The sequence below is a fragment of the Falco peregrinus genome, chromosome 6 (genome assembly GCF_023634155.1).
Source record: "Falco peregrinus isolate bFalPer1 chromosome 6, bFalPer1.pri, whole genome shotgun sequence".
Classification (NCBI taxonomy): domain Eukaryota; kingdom Metazoa; phylum Chordata; class Aves; order Falconiformes; family Falconidae; genus Falco; species Falco peregrinus.
Genome location: NC_073726.1, coordinates 11,570,226 through 11,583,234, shown reverse-complemented (window position 1 = coordinate 11,583,234; position 13,009 = coordinate 11,570,226). Strand labels below are relative to the sequence as shown.

At 40.3% G+C, this 13,009-nt stretch overlaps 1 protein-coding gene across 2 annotated transcripts in view; it reads left to right on the top strand.

The window, feature by feature from the left end:
* CPED1 (cadherin like and PC-esterase domain containing 1) overlaps positions 1-13,009 on the top strand; it is a 155,061-nt gene that overhangs the window by 36,163 nt on the left and 105,889 nt on the right. For both annotated transcript variants that reach the window (XM_027794017.2, XM_055808831.1), the window contains exons 4-5: positions 278-384; positions 2,941-3,016. In XM_027794017.2, coding sequence (XP_027649818.2) covers positions 278-384; positions 2,941-3,016 — 183 coding nt within the window. The remainder of the gene's footprint in view (positions 1-277; positions 385-2,940; positions 3,017-13,009) is intronic.

The window sequence follows — 13,009 nt, the reverse complement described above, 5'->3', positions numbered from 1 at the left end:
AAACAGGTCAAACATCAGGGGACTGGACATCAGTAGGCAAGTAAAACAAGAGGTGCCAACTGTGAAATACCTAATTAGTGTTCCAAAGCTTGAACTTAGTAGTGCATATGTCTTTTTCCCTTCTGCCACCTGTATCTGTTCATGTACAGAACACTCCAACAGTTTGCTATTGCCCAGGATTTGGCCCTGAGTACTTTTTATTCGAATAGGAATTGCATGATATTTTCTTTCTTAATATGGTTTGGTTTGGGTTTGTTTTTTTTTTCTTTCCTGATAGGTGGTATAAGCCCTTGGGATCTTTTGATCTGCTTATCTTCGAGAAAAAATGATGGTACTGACTGCATTCAAATAGAAGACTTGCATCATCTAGAGTTATTCCAGAAGGTATGAGATTACTGTGTTATGCTTTGTGGGAAGGACAGGGCTAGCTCAAATTTTCAGTACTTACTCATAAAGAAAAAGGTATCTAATGCTCATTTTATACTTCAGCAGTGTGGTATAGCACCAATTTAAAAGTTTTTTTCAGGTTTCCTATCTACTGAGAAATATTTGTCAGATACCAATATTTCATTCTTTATATCACAACCAATGATCAAAAGCAATTTCTCATTTGGACATAGTATGTTATTTTGGATGTGAGTGTTTTAGTGTAAATACTCAAAATTGTTACAACTGAGTGTCAAGTTTTCCTTTTCTTTAGCTTGAACTTTTGTGTTCTTGGCCACCCTCAACCAATATGTTAGGCAGCAAAAGCATCTACAGAAATCAAGGGAAATTTAAGCAATTTACCCCATTGGAGAAGTGAATTTAGAAATGTGGAGAAAAAAAATAGCAAATGCATGTAGTATTTCAGAATAATAGCATAGGCTGAAGATAAAGCTGGACTAATTTAGGCTTCATGATTTACATCACTGTTGAGTTTCATATAATATAATTGCTCCTTTGTAAACATAATTTAGGCACCTTTCCAAACAGTGACAGAGCTCCTACAATTGATAATGTGTGAGCTGGACCAGTGTCCTCCTCCAGGGCTGTCCTCGCTCTGGCACTGCAATCTGCTTGCTTGCAATCCAAACCATCAGTGGTGCCAATATTCCTTGGTATTTTCAGGATTAATTTTTTTTTTTTTTTTTCACTTCAGCATGTCGCAGGCAGAATTTAGGTTACTTAGGCAAATGTCTAAATAAGCACCTGACCTGTTGGTAATAATATGTAAGCGACTTAAACTGAGGTCTTTGAAAAAATGTGACCAAACCAGGGATACAGTTTGGTTTGTATTTCAAGTAAAATGGCACAGATAATAATAGCAAAACCCAAAAGTATACACTCCAACTTGAGGGACTGGGAGAAATAGAGTTGCTTTTAAACGGTATTTAGTTCAGCTATGAAATTCATGAGGATACAAAAAAAAAAAAAAAAAAAGATAGCATGTCCACAGAATTCAGAGCCAGAAGCATGTACACTGAGGTTCCCTGGGACAGGATGACTTACCTAAGTGTATCCAAACTGAAATTTTTATAGCAGTTCCAGTTTGCTAGAAATATACATGCTTTGGGTTCAGGTCACAGATCATAAAACACCCCAGGCTTCTGCAAACTCCATTTTGCTCATTCTACCCATATTATCATATCTGAGCCTTTAATACTGGGCAATATAATAACCCTTACAGCATTCTGCAAAGTCCAGAAGTTTCACACATGAATAACTGAGACACAAGGTGATCAAAGGGATTGTCCAAGTTCTCTCAGGAAGTCTGCAGCACAGCAGGGTCTTAAACCAGATGGCCCGTATCTCCAGATAACTTTAAATATTGGCCTAACATTACTCACTGCTGGCATACCATGGTGCATGCCATGGTGCAACACGCTGCTTTGTTCCAGAGCCTGAATGTGGTTTAGCTGTGTTAGCTTGCCACTTTTCCTAAGCACAGCAATTCAAGAGGCATAAGCTATTTCCATGCAGGAAGAGAGAGTGATTGATAGCTGGCAGAGAACAGAGAAGCTGCAGAAACTGAAAAGGGGGCAGGGAAGGTATGGTTCAATCCCAGCCGGCAGCCAGGTACCACATAGCTGCTTGCTCACTCTTTCACCCCTGCAGTGGGATGGGGAGGAGTATCGGAAAAAGGTAAAAATCATGGGCTGAGGTAGAAACAATTTAATAATTGAAATATTATAACAACAACAAAAAACAACAATAATAGTAACAGTAACAGTAATATAATAGTAATAGTAACAGTAACAGTAATAGTAACAGTAACAGTAATAGTAATAAAAAGGAAAGAAAGGGAGAGAGGAATAAAACCCAAAGGAAAAAAGACCCCAAGTGATGCGTGATACAATTGCTCACCAACCACTAAGTGATGCTCAGCCAGTCCCTGAGCAGCGATCGGCAGGCATTGGCCAACTTCCCCCAGTTTATAAATTCAGCATGACATTCTAAGGTATGAAATATCCCTTTGGCTAGTTCAGGTAGGCTGTCCTGGCTCTGCTCCTTTCCAGTTTCTTGTCCACCTCCTCACTGGCAGAGCATAGGAAACTTGAAAAGTCCTTGATTTAGAGTAAGCATTACTTAGCAACAACTAAAACATCAGTGTTTTATCAACATTATTCTCATACTAAATCCAAAGTACAGGACTGTACCAGCTACTAAGAAAACTAACTATCCCAGCCAAAAAGAGGACAGAATGGATGAAAACTCAGCAGCCAGGTGGAGAGCCATAAGTCTAAAATTGTGTTTTATGATGGCCACGGATGAATAGCCCACACCTTAACTCATTATCCCACGTTGCAGGGATGGCAAAGTTACAATTTCCTTTTGACATTGACAGCAATTCTGCACATGAGGTGCCTCTGATAAATTAAACACAAGCCCATTGAAGGCTCCAGAAAAAGAGCATTTTTCTGAAAGAAATCATTAAAGCTTCTTTTTTTTTATGTACAGGTAAACCTACTCCCAGAAGTCCAGCACTTCCTTTGCAGAAAAGAGGGATTATGCCAGATAAAAAAAGCCTTTTCAGGTAACCTATTTAATTTAAATATGCATATGTGATGATGGTCTTTTAATAGTTGTCACAGGAAGTCTCTGAAATGAGACTGTCAGGCTTACAGTTCCTTTTCAATTTTAGTCATGAATGCATAGGAGGAAAAAATGAAACAAGAATGATAAACCTTTTCAGACACCATTTAAATACAGATTATAGTTATGCAGTATCTTTTCAGGTAAAGATATTGCACTATTTAGCTATTGCATACAGCAGAAATAATTTGGCTATAAGTGTCTTTTTTTGGACTGTTTTGTATCAATATAGTGTATCAGTGTTTACACTTCAAAGCCCTGGGTTTGGTGTAATATGTTTGTTCAGCTTTACAAAAATGTTGTGGCATGGAGAAGGAGTAGGAGTCGGGGTTTGGTTCCCATCCAGACATAGTTTACTGATAAAAAGCCTTTGTGTATTAAGATCATCAAGCAGAAAACTTTAAAGGTTATGGGCAAGCTGCCAGAGAATTCTAATTTACTATGGGTGAAATTCACTTTGAATAGAAACTGGAAAAAACTGTTGTGCACCATATGAGGTCTATTTAAACTACATAGGGACACATCATGATCTCAGTTACACTTCTAAATATCCAGCACCAGTGCTATTTTGGATTGATGATCTATCTTCACATCATAAACTTTGCTTATAAGAAATTTTGTCTTTTTTTTTTTTTTAATAATCCAGTAACAACCAACCTCACATTTATTCCATTAGTATTTGCTTTGTTTGCAAATATACAAGATTGATCAGTTTTAATTTCTCTTCTCTTCTCTTCTCTTCTCTTCTCTTCTCTTCTCTTCTCTTCTCTTCTCTTCTCTTCTCTTCTCTTCTCTTCTCTTTTCTCTTCTCTTCTCTTTCTTTTTCTTTTTCTCTATCTCTTTTTCTGTTTCTCTTTTCACTTTTTATATAGATGCTATATTTTAGCACATAAGGAAAGGATTCCTTACATCTCATTTAACCGTTTAGAAGTAAGATATCTTCTGCAGCAGTATTCTAGTCTTCCCCTTAAATCAGGGGAGAGAGAGAGGCACCTACAGAACTACTTTATTGTAAACTGTTTAAAATAGGTGTGTTGAATTACCCTCTGCAGGTACTTACTACCCAATTACCTTTCACCACTGAATGGGGCATAGAAAAGTAGCTTAGATTAAATACCTGAATTTGGATGCCTGACTAAAGTTGAAGTTAGGTGGTTCCTAACCTAAGCATGCTATATTTTCCCCTTTGATTTTTTTACTGTTTCATTTAAAGATTGATCGATATTTAAAACTTATGTGAAGTGTTTCCTTAAAGAACTGTATGTTAAGGGTCAGTTTAAATTGGACATTTCCATTTTCCTGGTGCAGTACATTGTCAAAACTGATCATAAGGAACATGTAGCATAATCAACATCTATCCAGGTCCCATGAGAGTCCATTATCATGAAGTCATATTACTTCAGGTAGGTGATATATTTGGTTGTGGCTGAGTGTTAAGTATGTCTTCAGTGATGATGAGTGCCTTGGTTCCCTTGCACTGGAAAGTGAATTAGAAAATATTCTGATATAGTACCAGTTTCAGGAAAAAAATGAGTAGATTTCTAAAATTTCAAGGTGTTCAGGAATGGGTAGGTCCTTCTCATGTGGCAACAGATTGCCTTTAAAAAACGTTAGTTTGCCCTGATACTTGGAGAAAGGCCAGTTGCAGTGGTTTTACTATTTTGCTACCACAAAACCACAAACACAGGAGGCACTCACCACACACAGAACTCTCTCTTTAAAATATGCACATTTTCACTGGTGTCCATAAGCTGTGGTATAAGCCACTCTCTTTAAGGCGTCTGTTAAACCGTTCAGTGTTTTCTCCTGTATTGGGTTTGAACAGCAAGGTTTTGGTGATGGTGGGGCTACAGGGGTGGCTTCTATAAGAAGCTGCTAGAAGCTTGCCCTACGTCTGATGGAGCCAATGCCAACTGGCTCAAAGATAGAGTGATGGTGATAGCACCTCTGGGATAACATATCTAAAAATAATAATAAAAAAACCCAAAACCCAATACCTGCACAACTGCATTCAGAGAGAAGAGTGAGAACATGTAAGAGGAAGAACTCTGCAGTCACCAATGTCAGTGAAGGAGAAGGGGGAGGAGGTGCTCCAGGCACCAGAGAAGAGGTTCCCCTGCAGCCCATGGAAGTTAATGGTGGAGCAGATATCCACCTGCAGCCTGTGGAGGACCTCATGCTGGAGCAGGTGGATGCCCAAAGGAGGCTGTGACCCTGTGGGAAGCCCACGCTGGATCTGCCTGTTCCTGAAGGACTGCACGCTGTGGAAGGGACCCGTGCTGGAGCAGTTCATGAAGAACTGCAGCCTGTGGGAAGGGCCCACATTGGAGAAGTTCATGGAGGACTGTCTCCCATGGGAGGGACCCCACGCTGGAGCAGGGAAAGAATCTGAGGAGTCCTCCCCTCCCTACAGAGGAGGGAGCAGCAGAGACAATGTGTGAGGAACTGTCCACAGCCCTTGTTCCCTGTCCCCCTGCATCACTCAGGGGATGGAGGTAGAGAAACTGGGAGTGAAGCTGAGCCTGGGAAGAAGGGAGGGATGCAGGGAAGGTGTTTTAAGTTTTAGTTTTTACTTCCTACTCTGATTTGATTGGTAATTAATTGAGTTAATTTTCCCCAAGTCGAGTCTGTTTTGCCCATGAACAGTAACTGGTGAGTGATCTCTCCCTGCCCTTATCTGAGCCCAGGAGCCTTTCCCAGTATCTTCTGTCCCCTGTGCAGCTGCGGAGGGAGTGACAGAGTGATTTTGGTGGGCACCTGCATCCAGCCAGGGTCAGCCCACCATATCTCCTCCTTAGGGAAGGGCTGTTTGTGAATATCTTATTCCATTCTTATATTACTAGTGCTTTCCTGGCAAAGAGAAAAGCTGTTCTGACTGATGCCAAAATCCTATTGAAATCAAGGTAGTATTTGTGCTTGGCAGCAGGGGTCTGTGTCCTACCCACCCAGTTGTGGAGGCTAATTCTAGCAGTCTGCTGAAGGACTGTCAGATAGAAAAAGGCCCAGCCCTCACCTTTCAGCTATCCGTTAAAAAGTTTTTTAACCTAAATTAGCTGTGGTGTTTTAAAGTAAAAAGAATAATCCATTTCTTAATTGTAGATGTCCCCACATCATCATGTGGCCTAGTGCCTGAGCTAGCTGTTTCATTGCAAGGGTCCCATGGAGAGTCCAGGATGCCCAGTAGGATGGGCAGATTTGGCACAGTGATCTTTTTGGTCTAGCAGCTGGAGGCTCAGAGGTATATCCTATGGCGTCCTAGATGGCAATAGAAGTCTGTGTGTGGATACCTGAATTTTACACTTGGTATCTAAGTTCCCAAAATGAACAGAAGTACAGTTTAGAGTGAGCAAGCCCAAAGGAGCATTTGCTTTCAGCATAATTTCGGGTTAGCTGAATCACTCCAGACTGACTGTGTAGACTACACTGACATCCAGGAATAGGAACTTAGATTGTGGCACACAGAGAGTCATCTTTTTGTAGACCAGACCTCAGAGTGTCTTAACCCAGAAATTAATCACATTCAGTATCACTGGATAAGCAACATCTAATTTACTGTAAGTGAAATCCACCCATAGAAGGTGAAATTAGATCAGAAGGGTAAATCATTTGATGTCAGATTAAGCAGACAAAAATGCATAAGTTGAAGCAAACTTCTAGAGCCAAGATTTCAGATACTCTCCTCCCCTTCTATTCATCTGATAAAGCCAGCTCTTTCCACATCTTTCTTCTGCTTGCATCCTTTGACAGACCTTTCTTTCCAACAGCAAAGTTGCCAATTATTAGGGTTTGTTTGATCCTCAATTTTAAAATTATTCATGGAAAGAATGGTTTTCATCAGTATTTCCTCCACAAAAGAGTTTGTTTCCTTTCAAATCAGTCACATACTTTCACTCTTGTGTGTTTCAGTCAACAGGGCTTCTCTGCAATTCCTGTTGAAGAGGATCAGTTGGTTTGTTATTACTGTGTTTTTCATTTAGTCAGCCCCCCAAGGAGCCAAGCAATTTCCTGTAAAAGTGAAAACACAAAGTTGCTGCTCTAAGAATTGTGTGATCTAATTAAAGACAAACTAAGTCGTAGAAGGAAATATTAGGCAGCAAGGCTGAGAGGATGGGATTACTGAATTTACTGTATGACAGTGTTAATATTGATAAGCAGTGGGTACAAGGCTAAAGGTTATTTTTTAAAAAAATGTTGTTCTGTATGTTGTCGTGCAACTCTTAAGCTGCTGGGTTTTGTGTTTAAGAGAGCACGCCCCTTCTCACAGCCCTGTTGTATCAATATAGGAGAGAAAATTAGTTGTAGAAAATATTGGGTTGGTGCTTGTTTCTTTGCTTTTTCTTTTTAATGGAAAGTCAGTCTGAAGATTCAGATTCATTGTATCTGTATGGGGGAGGAAACTGTACATACCAGTGATGACTGCTTTTTGGGAGACAGGAGAGAAGCTGCAAAAAGGAAAAAAAAGTTAGGAAAATTTGATTGGAATGAGTTGAGAGGAGCAAGAAGGCAAAAAATGCATTATATGTGTGGATAAATTGGATTGAGTAAGAGAAGGAGTTAGGTGCTGGAGGATGGACACATGTGGCAGCGGGTTTCTGATAAAATCCACAAAGAATTGTAGTGGATCTTAACATTCAGTGTGGAAGACACCAGTAAGTGCTTGCTGCTCGGTCTGAGAAGATTGGTTTCACTCCTGCTTTTGCAGGGCATTTAGCCCAGTTTTTAATCAAATGCCTGATATCTGCTTACTGTGCGAGACTTAGGCCAAGAGAAGGTACCGATATGGCTATTGAATAACTAAGGAAAGCTCCTGGCATTTATTGCTCAGGTCAGCAAAAGCTGCAGCTGTTGCAGTGATCTGTAAATGAAATATTCCTGCAAACAACCCAAACCTAGAAACTCTCTGAGGTTGGAGAATGACTGGCAAAGAGATTTCAGGTGTTCATACTTGGTATCCCACCACCTCAGGTGGGCTGAGAACTGGTCTTGGCTGCCTTTTGGAACTACTCTCAGCTGACAGATCGAGAGGACTAAGGTCCACAATATGAGCCAAATTGCCCAGTCTCACTTTATGGCACAGGGAAGGCATCCTGCAAATACTCTCTTTGTCAGGTTTTGTCTGGGAAAGTAGTGGAAATGCTTATAGCATTGCCTCCATGATTTTCCTGTTCCCTAAGCAATTCAGACTTGTCTCTCTTTCCACATAAGCATTTGTCTTGCTTACCACTTCCACAGCCCAGCCTGTGCCATGCATAGCTGTTTTCTCTACTCATCCAGATCACTGATTCTTTCTAAAGTAATACTTTTGCTGCACATCTTCCTTCTGCATTTCTTTTTATTAGTGTGCAGAGTGTATGCAGTATGAGTGCAGAGACCTTATAAGTGTCTACCAACCTGGTGTGCTCACGTGCTCACCTGCAGGGCTGGCCCACAGCATTGATCACACAAAATGTCTTGAGATAGGCATGACCCTGATGAAATCAGGTGGGAGGGAGAGCCGGGGTAGTCCAGCTGCGTGACTGTGCTCTCACTATGTGATATGTTCACTGTCTGGTGCTAACCCCATGTCAGCTTTCCTCTCCTCCTGCCTAGCAAAGCTGCTTTGCCTGTCCCTAGCATCCCTGGAGTCAGTGGGAAGGGTGATGAGATGAGGGGAGGAAGCAAGGCCCAATGGGGCCATCTATGTAAGAAAGAAATTACAGATTAAATTACTTTTCTGTTGATATAATTCAACATCTCTGTAACAGGAACATGCTTCTTTATAGGGGGATGCACTTCTTTTGCTAGCTGACCCTTACAAATGTCTGCATACCAGTTGTGATCAGTTTTCTGCCTGTTACCTTTCTGCTACTCAACAATGGCCAATAAAATCAGCATCTTAGTCTTTTGAGTGAACTGCGTGGGGCAGGATTTTCTTTGTTTGACAACACGGTCAGATTTCAGCTAGGACAAAACCATACTTCTGTAATAAAAACAAATAGGAGTAGACTGAAAAGGAGTAAAGCAGCTAATGGAATTTAATTACTTGGCCTACACTATTCTGTATTCTATGCTGCTACTAGTACAGAATTGTAGCTGTGGCTCTAATCATGTAGCAGTGAGACAGCATATTCACTGAGTTACTTTTTCCAGAGTTTTATAGCTTATCTGTAAATTTAAGTTCTAGTATGAAGGGTATGCATAGAAGAAGCACCCCCTCTGGAAAATATTGAAAAAACCCTCTCTGTCTTAACTGTAAGGATGCTTTAGGAACAAAGAAGCACACACTGCATTTAATAAATACTGTTCTTCATGCACCTGCCAAAACAGAGAAGCAAAAATCACAGTAAATGGTTAACCTAAAGTGAAGCTGTATTTGCTGATGCTTTTAAAGGGGAAAATAAAAAGCATACATTTCAAAATGATGCGCTACCATCATTTTGTCTTTTTAACTGAGACTTCATAGGTGTTTTTTTAGCGTGATTTTCAGTGCATTCCAACTCACAGTTCAAATTCCTTTCCCTCTAGATCTCCTTTACCATAAACTTGTTTTTTAATACTCAGGATATTTTAGATAGTTTACATTTCCAGAAATTATTTGTAGTTTGACATTTCTTTATTCTAAACATTCAGGGTGGGTTGCTTTTAATTTAACTGTATTACAGAGGGAGAGATCACTATTTTTTGAATATGAAAACCTTTTAAGGACAGCTAGATCAGTGGTCAGCAGTGGGTGGGATATTAAACCTGCAGTAATGTGCACGTTGCAAATGAAGCTTTTAACACATCATAACCATCACAGGAGTGTTAAGTACCAAGCAAGAAATCATATTCCTGTGGAATCAATGGAAATTTTGCGAGGACTTCACTGGGGACCAGGATTGCCCCTAGTGTTCCTAGCTGCCTTCAAATACTCAGCATCTGCTTTGAGTTTCACAGCCACCCTTTTCTGAATGCATAGGTTATAAAACAGACTGTTATAGGTTGTCTCTCTTTCTTCAGCAACCTCAAGGCATGATGTGTAAGCCATAGGAGAGTACTAATCTTTGTTTCAGTCTTTTCATCTGATAGGTCAAATGGATAACAGGAGGCAATTAAATGGAATGGGTCTGCTTTCTGTGACAAGCCTCAAGGCATGTAGTGGCAGTAGTTCAGCTGAAATCATCCATCCTCCAAAATCAACACTGAAAAATGACAAGAATGCACTTTTAATGCTCATTACTTTCATGGTCATGCAGCTTAGAGCGGGTTGCTAGACATGACTGAGCAAAAGGTAGTTGATAGTAGTAGGTTTTATTTTTATCAAAATCCCCTGGTCCTGGAGGTGCTTGGAAGTCCACCTAAGACTCCATGAAAACTTTTTAAGCATCTCCTGATGTAAAGCAATCTTTGCAGCTGTTTAACACACCTTTCCAACCTACAAAGGCTGGAAAATTGCCCAGCTGTAAATAATAGAAGAGGACCAGGTTGTAGCAATGCAGCTTGCCTGGTCTGTATCAGAAATAAGCTCTTTGTGCTCCAGCAGCCCACACCAGTAAGGTAGATGCATGATCCCAGCACAGGATGCAGTATGAAATTCTTCTAACTCACTGAAATGCCCTGTCAGAGAGCAGACCTGCAAGACTGACAGAAGGGACCTGTTACCAGTCCTTCCTGAATATTGCGCTGCAGAAACTGCTAAGGAATGATGTGAGGTGACTATTCTTCTTTTTTCCTGTGTGAGAGGGTTCAGGCTTCTGCTAGAGACAGACTACCACTATGAAAATCGAGGAAAAAGTTCAGAAGACTTCTATGCAGATGGAAAGACTCCCATATACTTTCAGGATGAATGCACTTGTATGTTCTAAAGTGATGTTTTTCCTGCTAAAAAGAAAAGCAGTTGGATGAAGACTCTGCAAGTACAAACATGCTGAGCTTATGGTGTCCATTATGAAAGACATGAACAATTTCCTAGGCTTAGAACAAAGCACAACACGTTAGCTGTGTTTCATCTCATCTCTAGCTTTGTGCTTCATTAAACAACCAGGAGCTCCCAAGGTGACTCAAATGCTTTTGACATGTTTCTAACAGATTTGACAGTTGATGGGCACTTTAGAAACAACATGACCTTTTCCTCTCAGACAGTAGTCTTAGCTGTTCCTTGCTCCATGTTTGAGGTGTATAAAATATAGCCTATTTGATCTTGAACAGAGTAAAAAAAACATTAACAAACAAAACCATATCATAACCCTCCTTGTAACATCAAAAGGTACTATAAAAGGAAGGATAAAGAAGAGGACACGTTCTCATTCATCTTCTGTTTCCTTTTCTTTCAGTTGTTACTCAGTTTAATCAGAAGGGTCTTCTGCTGAATTCTTTTGCGGATCACCAGATGTTCATGTTAACCTGAGTGTTCCATTTACCACCCGTCCATGCAGCCGCTGCTGTGTCAACACTGACCTGGCTCTGCTCCAGGAAGTCTTAATTTATCCAAATGCACTTCTAGCTATTGGTAAAACTTTTGCTCAGCCACATGTTATAACTCTTAAATCAGCTATTCTTTATTGTGTATGTGTTGAATCTCATGTTACACTTCAGAACTCTAAGCCAAAGACAAGTAAATAACTTGGGAGCCAGAGATGGGGAGAGAGGGAGCAAGAAGTCATAGCTGTGTAAAATACTTGAAAGGCCTCATTAGACATCAGTGTAGCTGCTGCATTAAATATCAGTTGTCGCTGTCAACTGATCTGTTTGACTCTGGTACTTTGAGAGATTGCAGTTGACAGAATAGCTGCCACCAGCTCATGTGACAAAGAGGTGCTTAATTTTTTTGATCTAGAGGTGTTGACTTGCTTTGGTGGATCTTATACCTCCCTTTCACATGTGTCCCCCAGCTGTTCCTGTGTCTCAGATCTCTGTTTTACCCATTGCTGTGGTTAAAGGGCTAATGTGTGAATTCTGCTGAGAATTTGTAGTGGCTTCCTTACCCATCAAAATGGAATCATGGACAACAGCCTCAGCGAAGACAAAGTGGTGCTGTTTGTTAGTGTTTTCAATAGTACCCTTTCAGAAATGTCAGCATAAGAAACCTTCTTCAAGTCAAAATTTCAAGGAAGTGAAACATTATTTTTTTTTAAGTGAAAGCAGATATTCGGCCTCAGGTCCTTTGCTTTACACTGGATCACCACAAATGGCAGCATCAAAAGGTACTTGTGGCAAAGGTCCTCAGGAAAAGCAGCATTTTATAGCATTTAAATTACTGCCTTTAACCACTTTAAAAGGGAAAATGTTCTTTTTTAGTTTACTTTTTTTTTCCTCTTTTGATCTTTAGAGTGTGCTACAAAATTTAGTGATAATAAGATGTGTATTTTTGAAAGACAGGGAGTAATCTGGACATGACACAAGGATACTGGGACAATTTCTAACTTGGTTTTCCAAGTTGCCTGACACCTATCAACTGCTAAGCCTGCCTCACCTCTTCTGTTATAAAATATTGATGTTATTTACGTACTTCAAAAGGACTGTTTAATTAACAACAGCTTGTAGAGTGATTTCAAGATGGAAAACCATGGCAATTACTGCAAACAGTAAAGACACTGCAGGCTGATTTTCATTGATGATAATGTTGATTAACAAATTTACAGCTCTAATAAACATTGTTACTGCTTCTGAGTGCAAGAGCAGGTGAAGAGTTGCTATGAGAACTGACACAGCCGAGTGTTCTGCAGTTCAGCACTCTTTATTATTATGATAATTGCATTCGTTGATTACTAGGAGCAGATTTACCCAACTGAGGGACTGTCACTCCCTATTAACTCTGCCTGATGGTGTACATGCTGTGTGTCATCTCAAAGGAGCAAGCACTTTGTGGCAGTCTCACTCCCCCTTCTCCTTCTTCTAGCCACCTTGCAATGGGCTCTTTCCCAGGTGGATGCTAACACAAAACCAACAGAGGTATGTAAAGCACGGTACAAGCAGG